Source organism: Gekko japonicus, unplaced genomic scaffold (assembly GCF_001447785.1).
Source record: "Gekko japonicus isolate JY-2015 unplaced genomic scaffold, Gekko_japonicus_V1.1 scaffold2020, whole genome shotgun sequence".
Taxonomy (NCBI): domain Eukaryota; kingdom Metazoa; phylum Chordata; class Lepidosauria; order Squamata; family Gekkonidae; genus Gekko; species Gekko japonicus.
The window spans coordinates 156,403-175,215 of record NW_015176036.1 but is presented as its reverse complement, the minus strand read 5'-3'; the positions used below and the strand labels follow the sequence as shown (position 1 = coordinate 175,215).

Sequence of the window (18,813 nt, the reverse complement as noted above, 5' to 3'; positions counted from 1 at the left end):
CTTTCCCAGCATTTAAAATCATTAGGTTCAAAATACGGTGAGCAAAAGAAGATTTAAAAGAGAGTGATATACAGATGGGTTTCCTGCCAGATGAAGACAGAAGGCTGGGATTTTAACCGATTTATTTCCATTGAAGTCAATGAGACCAGCCCCGTAGCTAGGGAATTCTTTGGGAGGGGGCCTCGGGGGGTCCGCCAGCTAATTAAATGGAAGTACAGTGCAGGTGGCATGTTGGAGCACTTTGGGGGCAGCCCGGGAGGGAGGGGGCCCAGAGTAAATACTAGGGGGCCGAGCCCCGCAGGCCCCATGTTAGCTACAGGCCGGAATGAGACAAAACTGGCTTCTTCTGACCAGGTAATCTGGTTTAATTGGAATGAGGAATAAATTGATTTTCCTCCTGGTGCCCATTCTTATCACTAGAGTTTCCATGTCTTATGACACTTCATAAGCAGCTCCCCCCCCTCCACACACACACATCTGGATCCTAGTTGAAAATAAGCGCAGTAACATATCAGCTTGTGTTCCTAAATATGTTTTATTTATTTATTTAAACATTTATACCTTGCATGTCCTTGTGGTTCAAAGTACTCCTTCCTCCCTACTTTACAACCTGCACCACACAGAGCAGACAATGTTGTTGCCCTCAACAACACATCAACTGTTCTACGGTCATGGTATCCTTCATGAAAGTCCCAAAAATGAACGTATGATTTTTTTGTGTGCACGTTTTGTGCTTTGTTGCTTTATACATTTATTTTTAATGCTGTGATTTCATGTTAAAACAATGTTAGGAATTAAGCTTTTTTAAAAAATTGGGTTGTGTTTTTCTCATCTTCACTGGGAAGTGCTTTTGAGCACCACCTACTGGAGTAATTGGAGTACTGCAATAAATTCTAAATTACAAGTTGTGAGGCACGCACATTCTTTTGTGTGCTCTACAACACTCCTTCTTGGGGCTTGCTATTTTAGCTTTTTCAACTGGTTCACATTTGTTCAAAATTGGACTCTGTTGTCTGTTCACAAGGGACACCAAGACATTATGAGATGCAAAAAATCGTACAAGAAATTCAGGGAGTGGAGAAAGAAAGGCACACATTTTGCCCTAGGAAAACTTAAAGATAAAGCAAGATCAGATGCTGCCATAATCTGCCAAGTACTTAGCCTAACTGTAAAATATCAGTGCTGTCACTTTAAGGCCTTTTCCCAGAGTCTCTCTAGGAAGAAGAGGGTAATGTCTCAAGACTAGCGCTTGGGAAGAATTAAGAGCAGTTGAGCCTGGTTGTGGTCTGTTCAGTTGTTTATACATTTTGCTCTAATAAATACAGTTATTCTACTGTTATTACATCCATGATTGATTCCAGGCTGCTACTGGGGTTGCCAGGCTGACCGTGGCAACCAGTGGGAGGGTTGGGAGTTGGGGACATGGACAGGTACATGATGTCACTGCTGTCACTACATCACTACAATGGGTAGCTCTGGGAATTGCCAAAAACTTTATGGTAAAACAACAGACACCGGTCATAGCAAACACCTCTTCCAACAACCTAAGAGGTGACTCTACCCATGGACATCACTAGATGGGCAACATCAAAATCAGACTGATTATATAATTTGCAGTCAAAGATGGAGAAGCTCCATACAATCAGTAAAAACAAGACCTGGAGCTGACTGTGGCTCAGATCATGAACTACTCATTGCAAAATTCAGACTTAAACTGAATCCCTTATGAATATACTGTGGAGGTGAAGAATAGGTTTAAGGGACTAGATTTGATAGGCAGAGTGCCTGAAGAACTATGGACGGAGGTTTGTGACATTGTACAGGAGGCAGTAATCACCACCATCCCAAAGAAAAAGAAATGCAAGAAAGCAAAGTGGCTGTCTGATGAGGCTTTACAAATAGCTGATGAAAGAAGGAAAGTGAGAGGCAAAGGAGAAAAGGAAAGATTTACCCAACTGAATGCAGATTTCTAGAGAACAGCAAGGAGAGATAAGGAGGCCTTTCTGAATAAACTATGCAAAGTAATAGAGGAAAACAATAGAATGGGAAGGACTAGTGATCTCTTCAAGAAAATTGGAGAAATCAAGGGAACGTTTCATGCAAAACTGGCCATGATAAAGGACAGAAATGGTACAGACCTAACAGAAGCAGATTAGGAAGAGGTGGCAAGAATACACAGAAGAACTTTACAAGAAGGACCTCAGTGTCCTTGACAACCACGACAGTGTGATCACTGACCTCAAGCCAGACATCCTGGAGTACGAAGTCAAATGGGCCTTAGAAAGCATTACTAACAACAAAGCTAGCGGAGATGATGGTATCCCAGATAAGCTATTCAAAGTCTTAAATTTGATGCTGTTAAAGTGCTGCCAGCAAAACTGGAAAACACAACAGTGGCCACAAGATTGGAAAAGGTCAGTTTACATTCCAATCCCAAAGAAGGGCAATGCCAAGGAATGTTCAAACTATTGCACAATTGCACTCATTGCACAATTGCAAGGTCATGCTCAAGATCCTACAAGCTAGACTTCAGCAGTACATGGATAGAGAACTGCCAGAAGTACAAGCTGGATTTCCAAGAGGTAGAGGAATGACAAATCAAATTGCCAACATTCACTGGATTATGGAGAAAGCAAGGGAGTACCAGAAAAATATCTCCTTCTGCTTCATTGACTATGCTAAAGCCTGTGGTTGTGTGGACCACAACAAACTATGGCAAGTCCTTAAAGAGATGGGAGTATCAGACCACTTCACATGTCTCCTGAGGGTCAAGAAGCGACAGTTAGGAAATTGAATAACATGGAAGCAGAAGAGTTTTTTAATGATTGGAAAGATTTAAAAGAATATTTAGAGAAGCATTGGGAAGTAAAAGGCAATTTATTCTGTTTTGATAATTATTGAATACAGAACTTTTTAGAGTTTTTCTGAGAGTTATGATAAGTAAAGAAATAATTGTGATAATGAAATAAGAGTTACCTAGTAAACTATAAGAAAAAATGTAATGGAAACAAAAAGAAATTAGAAGGGAATAAACAGGAGGTTGAAGAAATTAGAAGTAAATGTGCAGGAGGTCGGAGCACTGTGGGAAGCCGCATATAAGGGAGGGGGAAAAGGAGGGGGGATGGATGTAACAGGGATAAATGTAGAAAATTTAATGCTGATTATGAATGTTTATATCCTGAATAAAAAAAATTGTTACAAAAAAAGAAGAAGAAGCGACAGTTAGAACTGGATATGGAACAACTGATTGGTTTAGAAAAGGAAAACGAATATGGCAAGGATGTATATTGTCACCCTGCTTATTTAATTTATATGCAGAGTACATCATGTGAAATGCCGGCCTGGATGAATCACAAACCGGAATTAAGATTGCCAGGAAAAATATCAACAACCTCAGATATGCTGACGATACCACACTAATGGCAGAAAGTGGACCTCAAGAGCCTCTTGCTAAGAATGAAAGAGGAGAGCGCAAAAGTTGGCTTGAAACTCAACATCATGGCATCCGGCCCCATCATTCCTCGGCAAACAGAAGGGAAAGTCATGGAAGCAGTGAAATACTTCACGTTCCTGGGATCCAAGATCACTGCAGATGGTGACTGCAGCCATGGAATTAAAAGACACCTGCTCCTTGGGAGGAAAGCTATGGCAAACCTTGACAGCATAATAAAAAACAGAGACATCACTCTACCAACCAAAGCAATGGTATTCCTAGTAGTAATGTATGGCCGCGAGAGTTGAACCATAAGGAAGGCCGAGCACCAAAGAATAGATGCATTTGAATTATGGTGCTGGAGAAGACTCTTGAGAGTCCCTTGGACTGCAAGGAGATCAAATCAGTCAATCCTAAAGGAAATCACACCTGAATGTCCAAATACTTTGGCCACTAAATGAGAAAGGAGCACTCACTGGAGAAGACCCTGATGCTGGGAAAGACTGAAGGTAAAAGAAGACAGGGACAGCAAAGGATGAGATGGTTGGACAGTGTTACCAATACAATGAACATGAAATCGAGCAAACTCCAGAATATGGCAGAAGACAGGAGAGCCTGGCATGATATGGTCATAGAATCATAGAGTTGGAATGGGCAATACAGACCATCTAGTCCAACCTCCTGCCCAATGCATGACCAGACTAAAGTATCTCTGACAAATATTCATCTAGCCTCTTCTTGAAAGCTGTCAGTGAAGGGGAGCTAACCGCCTCCCTAGGCAGCTGGGAGTCGCGAAGAGTCCGTGGGGTCATGAAGAGTCGGACTCAACTGCACAACTAAACAACAACAAAAACCATAGGGGCAAAGCAATAGAGGGAGGCCTGGCAATCCTACCTCCTAGAAGATATTGTCATAGCAGCTATTGTGGCATGATCAGGAGAAATGTTGGGCTTTCCCAGAAGATGGTCTTTGTTCCTTGGTGGCACAACCCTACTTTCTCTTAGCACTTTACAAACATTAAGTGACATTCCTCATCCTCATTTCACAGATAGCTTAGTGGTGCGGGGACCAGCTGTTTTTTCATATTATAGGAAACATGTACTCAAATGCTAGAGAGGGAGCACACAGAGCCTCTGAAGAAAGTGGTGGGGAAGCAAAAATGGTAAAAGCTCTCTGAAACAGTAAGAAATTAACATTGGTACAAATCTACAGTTAAGAGGTATGTTATGTATTCAATAGGGAAGTCATGGGAATAATCCAGTTTTCCTGCTAGCCCACAGACACATATTGGTGCAGGAATCTGTGGGTGGCTTCAGATGGTCCACTGAGGCTGCAAGGAAATCTTTGTCTGAGTTTCATACAAAGGAAAAGAAATACATATATTCCCTGGTAATAAGAGGTGAGGTCTCTTATTGTGCAGGTCTCAGGAGACAAAATTCTGTGCCTGTTTCAGTTACGATGTTCGAAAATGAGAGATACGATTGAGTTAAACAAGGGCATTTTGTAACCAACAAACTCTCTGTGTCTCATCAACTCAGCCTGCCCTGCCCTCAAACCAGAATTTAGCAGGCAGTCTCCAAGGCACACAAAGAGTTCCCAGGCAGGGTGGTTTCCTTGTAGGGTGGCCAATTCTGGCTTGAGAAACAATGCTTGGGGAGGGCAGAGTTTGAAGAGAGTGATGTCAGAAGGGGAAGCAAAAGGGGGGGAGGCATCTTCAAAAGCCTCCCCTTCCCTTCCCCAGCCGGCCTCTAGAGTCATCTTTCCATTATATTCTATGGGGCCATAGAATACAATGGAAAGATTGCACCGCTGCTGCAGCGCAACTCCAGAGAGAAGGGGTTTAAACTTTAAACCCCTTCTCTCTTTGCTCCCCACCAGCCCGCCATGGCAGGCCGGCTGGGGAAGGGAAGGGGAGGGGAGGGGAGGGGAGGCTTTTGAAGATGCCCCCCCTTTTTTGCTTTCCCAGCCGTCCTGCTTCTGGCGCCCACACACAGAGGGAGCAGCAAGGTCATTCAGCTAAGGCGCCAAAAATCCTTGCCCTGAAGGTGAAGCCGTTTAGTCTACCCTCCAAAGCTACCATTTCCACCAGGGGTACTAATATGATAGGCTAGAGAGCAGTTACAATTCTGTTTTATTTTAGTTTATTCCTTTATACTCCACCTTTCTCCCCAGTGGGGACCCCAAGCAGCCTACATCATTCTCCTCTTCTGCATTTTATCCTCACAACAACCATGTGAGGTAGGTTACGAAGAGAGAGCGAGACTGGCCCAGGGTCACTCAGTGAACTTCCATGACATGAGTGGGGATTTGAACCCGAGTCTCGCAGGTACTAGTACTACACTCTTAACCACTACACTGCACAGGTTCTCTAAGATGGTGATACTATTTCCTTAGGAAATTCATCTCGATAGACTATGTATAAGGAGACACTGGATCAGAAACACACTCTTCTGACTCTCAAGAATTCAAAATTATCAGTGTAACCCTGTTCATTTATGCATGTGTGCAATTAAAGTCTATAAATATACATCCTGTTTTAACCATTGTGAAGAATTTAGAAAAGCGTTTTGTTGTCATGTTTTATAAATGAAATACCATGCAATCGGAACAGGCTATTAGTTGCATATTTATCCCATTCAGCCAAGAGCTGGATCCCAAAGCAACTCACAAAAAATTAAAATGCAAAAGTAAATGAAATATAATGTATATTAACCAATATTCTAATTAATGTTTGCTGCCCATTGTCCAGAGTCCAGGTCTCACAGCTCTTTGGAACTCACTGAGTATTTCCTCTGCCCCCTTTCATACAATTTTCCCTCCTCCCCCAACAGTGAAGCTGCCACTGGCGATACTCACTCATGCAGTCCCCGCCATACCAGCCGGCCCTGCATTCTGCACAGTAAGTGCCCTTGATGTAGAAGTTGTCTAGTGTTCCCCCCCAGGAGCCATTGCGGCAAGACTTGCAGTTTTCAAAAATCATGCAGCCTGAAAGAAGAAAACCCATTTGGTTAATGGAGGCCCAATGCTTAAGTTTTACAGAGTGGGAAATGCATCTGATAAAGCGCACTGCAATCCATAAACATTTATTCCATGTTAAGCTTTAGGGTGCCACTGCCACATGACTCCCATTTATCTTTGGGTGGGAAATGATGCTCATTATCAATGATCCTCTTAAACAAATATTTGTGAAACTGTGTCATTCAACACCAGCACACCACCAACCTCTTACCATCAGAGCAACCCATGCTCTTCCTCTCTCTTTGTTCTCCAGGTATCATTAAATAGAATCATGAAAGTGTGGGAAGCCTTATTGGACATGTCCTGCTTACTGCACTGTGTTTAAAGATCTCTGTGGGAGCAGAGGTCATTTCGGGGGGGATCGCAGTTCCCCCGGGTGAGGTACGGGGGGCGGGGCACATGACGAAGCCCCGCCCCCTGCTTCCGGCCGCCCCGCTTCCGGTCCTCATTCAGCCAGGAGGAGGCAGGAGAAGAGGGAGGGTAAGTTGCTTCCTCCCTGCCTCTCCCCACCCCTGCCTGCCTGGGGCCAGGGAAGGCCTTTGCGGGGCTTCCTTGCACTCCCGCCGGCCTTGCAGGTCCACCGCCGGGCCCCTCGTGGGGCTTGGCAGTGGAGCTGCAAGGCCGGCGGTGGCAGCCGGGACCGTTGGGGGCGGGGTGTGTGGCCTTATGACACACTTCCGGTGATGGCAGGGGGTGTGGCATATGCTAATGAGTTATGCTAATGAGCTCCCCTAGCTCTTTTTCTATGAAATGACCCCTGTGTGGGAGCAAGGAGGGAAGGAGAATTATCTGGTCTAGCATGGGTGCACTGAAGGCGGCGGTGAGGGAGTTGTGGTGAGGCGCCTCAATTCATGGCCTGAGGACACTGCTGTACCTCATCTCATCGCAGAGCTGGTTCTGAATCCTGCATATATAAAATCAGCATATCAGACTATTGGCCCCTTTAGCTGAGCATTAGCTGCTGTGGCGGTGGATCTCCAAATTCTCAAAACAGGTTCTCCTGAGATCCATTGTCACTAGAAATTCTGTAGACTGAACCTAGAACCTTTTGCATGCAGAGTACGTACTCTGCCACTAAGTCATGGTGCATCTATATTAGATCGGATGCTGTGTTAGCATTTAAGTAGTCAATGTGTACTTCACCCTAGGGCTGCCAACAACTTGCCCATTAAATTTCTTTATTTATTTAAAACATTTGTATGCTGTTTTTCCAACACATCAGGGTCCACAAGGCAGGGTATTAAAAAACCATTAAAACATTTAAGCAATTAAAAATACAGTTAAAACTACAAAGTAATTAGATTAAACACATAAACAACACTTGAAGGAGGTATGCCAGATGAAACAAAAAAAGTTTTCACCTACTGGTGAAAGACACTGGTAGAGGAAGACAGATGAATCTCCCTATGAGGGCATTCCAACATTTTGGTGCCACGACCAAGAAGACCCTTTCTCCAGTTGTCTCCTGCTTAGCTTCTGAGTAACTGAGAGTAACTGAAGCAGAGCCTCCAAAGGTGACCCGAGTGTATGGGTATGTTCATCTGGGAGAAAGCAATCCTTAACGTATGTTGGCCTGGGCTATAGAGGGCTTTAAAGGCCAATACCAGCACCTTGAATTGAGCAAATTGTAAGCCAGTATAAATGGAACAAGACTGGTGTGATACAGTTCCTATGACCCACTCCAGTCAACAACCTGGATGCAGCATTCTGTACCAACAGTAGCTTCTGGACAGTCTTCAAGGCCAGCCCCACATAAAGTGCAGTACAGTAGTCTAATCTCAAGATAACCAGGACATGTACTACAGTAGCAAGATCTTTTCCACTTAGGAAGGCAGCTGGTTCACTAGCTGAAGTTGGTGAAAGGCATCTCTGGCCACCTGTTTATCCTACTGGAGCACCCCCAAACTACAAACCTTCTTCTTTAAGAGGAGGGCAATCTGTCAACAGAGAAGCCATTTTAGGAATATTCCAGCTGAGATTTAATTTTACTGTTCTGATTCTTTGTCAGTCAACCTCCAGCCCCCATACTGGCGGTTACTTGTTACAGTGATCTACTCAGGCTTATTAATTAACTCACACAGTTCAGCTGTGAATCTGGTATGGGAGCGGGAACTTGCTCTCACCCTAAAAAATTCCATGGATACTGTCCAGTGATTGGTTGAGGAGGTCAGGGGTTATGGCTAGCAGGGGTTTTTTTTATATAAAATATAGCTTGTATAGAAAGGAAGATCCTTACCCTTTACCCCTTTCCTCTCTACCCTTCCTTTGCCGGCAAGAAGATATTTTCTGCCAAGAAGGTATGAGTATCCACAGCCTCCCTGGGATCTGATGGAAGTGTGAGATAGAACTGAGTGTCATCTGCATATTAGTGGCAACTCAACCCAGATCTCCAGATGACCTCTCCCAGTAGCTTTACATTCCATGGGGGACAAGATGGAACCTTGGGGGCTCCCTTAGGCCAAAGGACAAGGGGAAAAGTAGCTGTCCCCTGGCAACACACTCTGAAACCTTCCCTTGAAGTAAGACCAGAACCACCACAAAACAGTGCCTCTCAGTCCCTATCAGTGTTCCCTCTAAGCTGAGTTAGTGTTAGCTAGCTCACAAGTTTTTTAGCCTCCAACTCACACATTTTTGTCTCAGCTCAGGAAGAATGGCTCCAGAGCAAACTGATTTACGCAGTAGCCAAATTGCTTGCTCAGAACTTTAATGTCAGTAGCTCACAAAGGTGAGTTTTTACTCACAAGACTCCACAGCTTAGAGGGAGCATTGGTCCCAATCAAAGGCTAAGAACATAAGAGAAGCCAATGTTGGATCAGGCCAATGGCCCATCTAGTCCAACACTCTGTCACTCAGTGGCCAAAAATACCAGGTGCCATCAGGAGGTCCAGCAGTGGGGTCAGGACACTAGAAGTCCTCCCACTGTTGCCCCCTCCCAAGCACCAAGAATGCTGTGCATCACTTGCCCCAGTCTGAGAGTTCCTCTTGTGGCTAATACCTTGTGGCTAATAGCCACTGATGGACTTCTGCTCCATATGCTTATCTAATTCCCTCTTGAAGCTGTCCATGCTTGTAGCCGCCGCCACCTCCTGTGGCAGTGAATTCCATATGTTAATCAGTTTTGGGGTGAAGAAGTACTTTCTTTTATCTGTTCTAACCCCAACTGCTCAGCAATTTAGTTGAGTGTCCATGAGTTCTTGTATTGTGAGAAAGGGAGAAAAATACTTCTTTCTCTACCTGCTCTGTCTAGCCAGAAGGATACTTTGATTTATGGTAGTGAAAGCTGCCAAGAGGTCCAGCAGAATTAACAGGATTACACTGCCCTGTCCATCTCCTGATGCATGTCATCCATGAATGACAACAAGAAGGCTGTTTCAGACCCACGATCAGGCCTGAAACCATACTGGAATTGATCTAAACAATTTGCTTCATTCAGGAATCTCTGAAGTTGACCAACCACCACTTGTTCAGACACTTTGCTCAAGAATGGTACATTTGAAACTGGATGATAGTTATTTATTTAATTAATTAATTCTATTTATACCCCGCCCTCCCCACAAGTGGGCTCAGGGCAGCTTACAGAATTCGTACCCAGTACCATAAAACATTACAAAGATTAAAACATTCCAAAACATTTAAAACAATCCAATGAACAAGTGCTAGTGCTGATGATCGTCTATCAGTAGTTCAAATGGCATATTGTATAACATACAACCAATGTTTCTAATTCCATGGTCTTTGGCATTGTGCGGTAGTGTGGCACATTCTCCAGGCCAGGGCCAATCCATAGCCACCAATGTTGGTGGCAGTGGGGTGGCGGCTCCTAATTGAATGCCTGGTGGAAGAGCTCTGTCTTGCAGGCCCTGCGGAACCATAAAAGATCCCGCAGGGCCCTGATCTCCTCCAGGAGCTCATTCCACCAGTATGGAGCCGCCACTGAAAAGGCCCTGGCTCTAGTAGCAGCCAACTTGACATCTCTCGGGCCAGGAAGAGTCAGGTGATTCTGTGTTCCTGACCTCAGTGCTCTTTGGGGCACATATGGGGAAAGGTGGTCCCTCAAGTAGGCAGGTCCCTGACCATATGGGGCTTTAAAGGTCAAAACCAGCACCTTGAAACGGATCCGGTAAGCTATCGGCAGCCAGTGCAATGCCTTCAGCACAGGCTGGATGTGATCTCATATGGAGAGGCCCATCTACAGCCTGGCCGCCGCATTTTGCACCAGCTGCAGCTTTCAGAGCTGGGCCAAGGGCAGCCCCATGTAGAGAGCATTGCAGTAGTCTAATCTCGAGGTGATCATAGTGTGAATCACTGTTGCCAGGTCATTGCGTTCGAGGAAGGGAACCAACTGCCTCATCAGCCGCAGATGGTAAAAGGCTGCCTTGGCAGCAGCTGCTACCTGGGCCTCCATTGTTAAGGTGGCATCCAGGAGCACTCCCAAGCTCCTAACCCTCGATGCCAGCACCAATGGTGCCCTGTCAAAGGTCGGGAGTGGGATCCCTACCCCCGGTCCACTTCAACTCAGGCACAGGACCTCCGTCTTCGTTGGATTCAATTTCAATCGACTCAGTCTAAGCCAGCCCGCCACATCACCTAGTTATTCAACTCTCCTGGTCCACAGTAGGTGGAATAACCTAGTTATTCAACTCTCCTGGGTCCACAGTAGGTTTCTTTAGGAGTGGACACACCACTGCCCGCTTCAAGACAGGAGTGACTACCCCCTCTCTCAGGGAAGCATTTACCGTTTCCGGGGCCCAGTCCACCAGCCCTCCCCCCAGAGATTTAAGCAACTAAGAGGGACAAGGGTTGTACAAACAGATGGTAGGGTTCAACTAATAATAAGAGGAAGAAAGGACGAATTCAAGCCAGAGAGGGCAGGCTACATCGTATTTGAAGCAAGATGTCTTGTCACAGGCTGCCTGAACTCTCATGGCCTGAACAAGGAATTTACCTAACAAAAGAGTATTTGTTGTCCTAGAAGCCATTAAAAATTAAGTTAAAAAATTAAATTAAAAAAATCACAAATTATACAACTAGGTAAACCTTTTTATAATGCAGAGGTACATAACATCATCCGGTAAACAATATCTCATTAAGTGTCTATTAAGAGGGGGCAGGGCATTTTACCTCCAGACGGTTTGCAACTGTATTTCAGCCACTGGCAGATAACTGTTCAGAAAGGTTAAATGTGCTTACCTCAAGTGAGAAATTCATATTCTCAAATGGAAAACCTACACTTCTACCTCACTTCTTCTCCATACATTTGTATATAGAATATTTCAGATATACTATGTTTGACGGAGAGAGGATTTTACATATTTCAAAAAATGTCAAAAAGAGAGTTTAACAATATTCCAGAACCTTAAAAAGGTGTAAAGCCTCTGTGGGCTAAAATTGCACATAAAATTGGGTCCAAACCAATGTTTTAAAGCCTAGACTATCTGTAGTGACTGAATGTTCTTAATCCAGATCTCTGTCTCAAAAAAAAAAGGGCCTGCAGTTTGCACAAATATCTCACCATTATGTGAAAAGTGCTAAACTACAGTTACAGAACCTAAGCTTTGGGGGTTAACAATGCAGAGCAACTGATAGTGGGTTACCTTATTCATGGATAAGTAGAGCTGGAGATACCGGGGTCAATCCAGTTATTCTCCATGTATCCTCCAACCTAAGAAGACTTTCTCAAATTTAAGTGGCTCTTCTGTTGTAGGAAAAATCACTCAAGTTCAAGGAGGGAGGCTCCTTAGACAGGAAGAAAGCTTCAAATTTTGCTCACTGGAATGGTAGAACAGGGGTAGGATCCACACCACTATGCTAGGGCTGGCAGGGACAGCGTTTCAACCAAACAGTATGAACGAACAATAAAAGGCTGACTTTGTGGGTCAATTGGGGCTGAGTAAGGGCTGCAGAAGAACTCACTAGAAAAAACAATTATGCTTGGATTGGTCAGTGGCAAAAGGAAACCGGGCTGCCATTGAACACGGTGGCTAGACACCATAAAAGTCGACACCAGCCTGAACATGGAACAACTCAAAGAAACAGTACAAGTTCAGAAAATGCTGGCCCCTACAATCTCCAAGAGTCTAACACGACTGAATGGCTAACAACAAGGACAAGGACAGTACATCCCAAATCTAGGCAGACCAATGTTCCCTTGTGTCAAAGTAGTCTTGCCCGCACTTTGAAGGAGAACATGACCACAATATGCAGGGCCTTGCGTTCGCCTAGAGCGCAAGCCAGCCGTTAGGGCGCGGGAGGAGGCGCAGGGGCGGCCACCGGCGCCACTGGCCAGTAGCTCCGAAGCCTCTTCCTCGGCCCGGACACGGCTGCGCGGTGCGCCTCGGGGCGGCGTCTCTCTCTCTCCAGGCGGGAGGGCCGGCCACGCTCGAGAACGCAGGGGGGAGCGAGGAAGAGCTGCTGAGACCCGCCTGAGGAAGCCCTGAAGCCTCGGGAGCAGCAGTGCACCGCACCCCCAGGCACCCTCGCCGCCACCCGGCAGGCACTCTGCCGCTGCCTGCAGGGAGGGAAGAAGCCTCAGCGGGTGGGGGGGTCAGGTGAAAGCAGCCGGTGGTGTCCCGGGGAGTGGCGCTCGGCTGCAAAAGGGACCTCCAGGACACTACCGGCTGCCCCACCCTTCCGTCCCCTCCGCCGCCTTCCCTCCCTCCGCGTGGCCGCGCCAAACACCCCGTCCTCCACAGTGGTGCCCCAGTGGAAGAGGAGGCGGCCCGACGTGGCTGCTTCACTGGCAAGTGGGGGGAGGGGAGGGAGGGAGGGGGCAGGAGCCAGCAGCCAAGAGGCAGAGCCGATGGGGGAGATGGGGCTGCGCGGATTGGCGTTGTGGTCCCCATGGCCTGGATTGGGGTCACTGGGGGGGCTGGCCTGCCCCCCGCAAGCTCTCTCGCCTCCCCACTCGCCGGCTTATTATTTCTCCTCCGCAGAGAAAGGAGGTGAGGCAGGCAAGGCGGGAGGGCGGGCGACGGCGCAGCGTGGAAATTAAGAGGAGGGCGATGGAGGCAGTCAGGCCGGCCAAGCTCTTCTGCATGCCCCGCGCCGACGGCCGAGGGGTGATAAATGGGAAGCGGAAACCAGCAGGGCAAAGTCAATTCTGCGGCCTCCATCCGAGCGATTCTCACTGCGCGGCCCTCCTGCCTGCCCCCCGCAAGCTCTCTTGCCTCCCCGCTCGCTGGCCACACTGTAGCCTTTCCCCCACCAGCCGCCCGGCCGTGGAGCCTCCACACGTGGCGGCAGTGCACCAGGCCGGGAGGCGGAGGGTGGCGTGCGCGCGCCCCGCTCGGCTTGCCAAGGGGACTGGACGGGAGTGGCATGGCGACCGTGGCCAGCCCGAGCAGCAGCAGCAGGGCTCCAGCCACGCAACATGTCCGCCCTCCTCCATGGAGGAGGAGGCGCGGCAGGCGCTTCGCTGGGTAAATGTGGGGCCAGCGAGGGAGTGGAGCGGGCGAGGCGAGGGAGTGGGTGGCCAAGCCAAGTTCTGCCCCGGAGGTGACTCACACCAGCTGGGAGGTCTCCAGGCCCCACCGGGAGGTTGGCATCTGCGCTCGCCTAGGGCCGGCCCTGACAATATGCTATTGAACTCTTTTTGCTACATATTTCCCAAAAAGAATATAAAACAGAAGAATAGAAATCCAAGATGACTGTTTTCAGAGGGTAGCCGTGTTGGTCTGCAGTAGAACAGCTAGATTTGAGTCCAGTGGCACCTTTGAGGCAAACAAGGCTTTGGGGGGTATGAGCTTTCAAGACTCAAGGCTCCCTCTGCCAGATACAAGGTGGAATGGAAATCTCAGAGTCCTTATATCCCAGGGCGATTCTGCATTGGCTTTTCCCTCCGTTGTTTTAGCAAACCCATGTTGGAACATAAATTCCCCTCTGTGTTGCATGCTGCTTTCACTTTCTTTGCTCATCGGGTTTTGTGGCTGCTTTATGGCCATCCAGGGGTGACTTTGCCATCAGTATGGCATGGGCCCGGGGGTATCTGAATGTGGTTTTGAGCTGCACTTTCCCCTCAGTGTTGAGAAAATGTGGAGTGAATGCCAGATGCAGAACCAGCCACAGTCAAATGATGGAAAGGGTGCTGCCAAGAAGGAACTTAGGATGCAGAGGTGCAATGTGCATGGTGCTTAGCTTGATTAGAGCAGAGGGGAAATTAGCATCTGTAGTGAGATCATTTCAGAGAGTATTGGTCTGCAGCAGAACAGCTAGATTCAAGTCAAATAGCACCTTAGAGACCAAAAAGATTTTGGGGGGTATAAGGATGTGACGGTCAAAGCTGTCTGGGATCTTTGACTCTTGAAAGATTATACTCAAAAAATCTTGTTGCTCTCTAAGGTACCTCCAGAATCTAGTAGTGATATAAGAGTCCTACATCCCTATTCAGGCCTGGTTCGGGGGGGGGGGGGTGTCATTGCTCTGAACTGAATGAACTCAAGTGCAGCAATTTTGCATTGTCGCCTCCCCTTGCAGCTTCTCTGTTTGGAGACTGCTTCTCTTAGATCAGCAGTAGAATGACCTGAAAGATTAAAAACTTCCCCCACTGGTTCTGAGTGTTGTGGGTTTTTATGTTGGATTTATGCCCATTTATTCTTTTGCATAGGGACTGACCTGTTTGTCCAATGTAGAAAGTGGAAGGACATTGCTGACATTTGACAGCATATATAACGTTGGAAGATGAACAAATGAATGAACCTGGTATGAGATGGCTGATGTTGTTAGGTTCTGGTGACTGTGTTACCTGAGCGAATATGGAGACAGAGTTGGCATCTTGGTTTTTTGCAGGATTTGATCCTAGCATCCATGTACATGTTAAGAGGGGCATTGTGGGTGAGAAGTCATTTAATGTTAGGAGGCTGTGTTGCTACTGGACTTGACTCAAGATGAATAGTTATCTGGCATGTGCCTCTTTTGTTAGCCGCCCTGAGCCCATTTGGGGAGGGCAGGATATAAATTTAATAAATAAATAAATAGTTGGGACTGGGGCTGCCAGATCCCCCGGAGGGGCAGGGGGTTGCCCGCTCAAAGGGCCCCCAACCTGCTGGTCTGGATAGAGCCGGTGGAGGGAACCCCACCCCCAATGTGCCCGAATCAGGCCGACATGCCCGGAGCAATGACGTCACCCAGAGCTGACGCCATCACACTGGTCATGTCACCAGGGGGAACGCTCTAACATTTGGCCTGAAAACTCTATGGTATCATACAGTTTTCAAGCCAAATGCTAGAGTGTCCACCAGCGGCATGCCTAGAGTGGTGATGTCACTTCCAGGTGATGTCATCGCAGCGCACGTGCTCTATGCATGTGTGCGAATGTCCCAAACTGGGACCTACTCCCCCCCCCACACACTGCAACAGGTAAGCAACCTGGCGACCCTAGTTTGGACCCATCTCCAATAGAAATTTACTGTGCAATCCTATGGAGGAATTTACCTTTCAAAGTCCACTGGTCAATTCTAAACAGAGTTACACCTTTCTATGTCCATTGACTTCAATGGACACAGAAAGGTGTAACTCTGTTTAGGATTGCATTGATATTCTTCCAGTTGGCTAATCCTTTCTCATCTCTATGCTGTTGCTTTTCATATCCTTTTACTGAGAGTGAACTCAGCAGCTCCTTTCTGATTTTGTTTAATAAAGCAGTGCACAAACCAGCCTTTGGAGACCAAGGAATTAAAATCTCCACCCAGCACTGAAGCCAGGAATGACTTTACCCTCTGGAGAGCTTCCAGCCATGCATGGTGAAATCCTGGAAACTTTCAGCTCCTGGTGTGAGGTTATATTTCTAGAAACAGGAACATGCTAAAGGCAATATGCTAAATGCATTAACTCTCATCAGTACAATGAACCATTTGCATTGGCACTCATCCGTCTCCAAGGAGAGAAAAGGCTATTCATCACCAAAGTCTGGCAGGCCAAACAGGCCACATGCTCCACTAAGCTAGCTACAGGAACAGCTGTCACAGGCATGCACAACAATTCATGTCTTGCATTACTTGCAATGGGACAGGGCAATACAGCAACACACCTGGGTGGATGAGGCAGGAGTCACATTCGTTGTCCTCATTCCTGCAGCAGGGAATGGTGTAACCCACAACTTCTTTCCGTCCAGGACAGACACACTTGATCTGATCATACTCACAACATTCCCGACACATGATATTCCATTCAGCTCCTGGACAGTTTTCATTGATCACTGTATATTCTGCAGAAAAGCAAGACAATGGTTTGAATTGAATATTGGGTTAGCGTAGTAGGCCAAGATGACTCATAAAAACATGGTAGTGAGGGCTTCTACCACTATACAAACAGGCTAATGAATGTGGGTTCCAGGCTATGGATCCATCCCTCTCCACACCTTTAAGTAATTCTTCCATTATAAAAAGGCTCCTGAAGCTGGAGGAAAGCTTCAAATTTTCCTCAGTGTAATGGTAGAATAGTAGTAGGATTTACACCATGGATTAAAACAGGCCAAGTTGGAGCAAACTTAGAATTTAAATCTAATGTGAGAATGGAGCAGCAGCAAGTGTCTCACAATTCCTTGTTTGAGTGAATGTCTTATATTTATTTGCATCACATTGGGCTGTTACCAGATTTCTTCCAGGGAATCTGGCTTTCGTTTTTCCTTCTAAAAATTTCTAAACTATATGCTTATACTTATGTTTCCACATTTCACAAAAAACATAAGTTCATTTTCTGTGCTTTATATAAGTTTCCCCACTGCGCTTTCCAAATAAGTGGCCCTTTCCATGCTACTCCATCACTCAGATGCATAACTTTACCTGTAAGACTTTCTTGTTGAGAAAAGGGATAGGTGTGTGTCAACCTACTGGAATATGCAATATTCAAACATATTTGGATGTTTCAAAAATTCATGGCCACTGTTCCAATAAAGTTATTCATTCTCTCACTAAAACCACCTGGCAGCCTTTAAACTTAGAAGCATATCCCTCTGCATATGGTTTGGGAAAGGGAACATCAGATGCAGGGACCACAAACACATGTGTTGTGACTCAAATCCTCATTAGTGCTTCACAGGAGAAGAAGGTGTATCCACCACAGCCTGCCTTGCCTATGAGGCAAAGTAGGTTACTGACTTGTAATCAGGGCTATTTTTGGGCAGGAACGCACAGGAAGGGAGTTCTGGCTGGCTCCCAAGCTGGCCACGCCCAGCAGGAACTCATTAGCATAATAGGCCACACCCAACAGCAGAAATTCATTAGGATTGGCTACATTAGGGGTGTGTGGCCTAATATGCAAAGGAGTTCCTTCTACAAAAAAAAAGCCCTGGGTTTTGACAACAAACAAGGTAAACAGAATAAGAAGCAAAAGGTGGGTGTGGCTGGATGACCACACTTCTGGTAACATGGGGGTGCGGCCTAATGTGCTAATGAGCTGTGCTGTCAGGGGTGTGGCCTAATATGCTAATGAGTTTCTGCTGTTGGGTGTGGCCTATTATGCTAATGGGTTCCTGCTGGGTGTCATGCCTGCCCCTGCTGATGTCATGCCTGCCTTTGCTGATGCCCCTGAACAGGCTCCTGAGGACCCTGAACAGGCTCCTGAGGACAGTACTGCAGCAGAAAGGCAAAGACTGGATCCTGTAGCTGAAAGCTATCTAAGTGGTGAGGAGGATAGAGCCTCCCAGGGAACACCTGCAAGGGATCAGTCTCTGCTGCAGCCCAGTAATTCATCATCAGACTCGCCTCCACCTGTAACCAGGCTCAGGAATGTAAGAAGACAACAGCTGAGAGAGCGAAGGCAGAATGCACGCATGCGTGCCAGAAGATCTCTTAGCCCTGATTACTGACAGGATCCTGTCCTCACTCCTGGCTAGCTAATGAGTTGATTAGCTAGCACTGTATATATGCAAGTCTGTTGCCAGCAGTCATTTGTGCTGGCAAACGTCGTTTGTTCAGGACCTGAATCCTTGCATCTCTGCTCCAGACCTTGTGGAATTCTTCTCGGCTTGATCCTCGGCTTTTGACCTTCGGATTTGTTGACCCTGCGTTCATCTCTGACTCCTCTGGTATTGTGGTGATTTATGGACTTGAAACTTTGGTATGTCTGACCCTGCTTTTGGACTGTGATTTAAACCTGCTTGAACCTTGCTACCTGATTTGCCCGGCTTGACCTCAGACTGTTCCTGGACTTTTTCTTGCTTGCGTCACGCCCCCTGGTCCTGCCGTGACACTGGGCCTTTTCTACAAAAAGAGCCCTGCTTGTAATTATCTTATATCACCCCATTCTACTTTGGGGAGCCATTTTACAACATATTTTCCACATGACTGTACCATCAGATTATGAGCAAGCCAGATTTCTATGCAAATGTATTCCAGCCCCTAGAAGGAGGAGCATCTTACTGAATT

At 46.7% G+C, this 18,813-nt stretch overlaps 1 protein-coding gene across 3 annotated transcripts in view; it reads right to left on the bottom strand.

Moving 5' to 3' along the window:
• PAMR1 (peptidase domain containing associated with muscle regeneration 1) overlaps positions 1 to 16,620 on the bottom strand; it is a 96,807-nt gene extending 80,187 nt beyond the window's left edge. For all 3 annotated transcript variants that reach the window (XM_015426632.1, XM_015426633.1, XM_015426634.1), the window contains exons 1-2: positions 16,476 to 16,620; positions 6,290 to 6,418 (exon numbers count right to left, since the gene is read on the bottom strand). In XM_015426632.1, the coding sequence (XP_015282118.1) occupies positions 6,290 to 6,418; positions 16,476 to 16,605 (259 nt within the window). In that variant the 5' untranslated portion in view covers positions 16,606 to 16,620. The remainder of the gene's footprint in view (positions 1 to 6,289; positions 6,419 to 16,475) is intronic.
• Between the last annotated feature and the right edge of the window lie 2,193 nt (positions 16,621 to 18,813).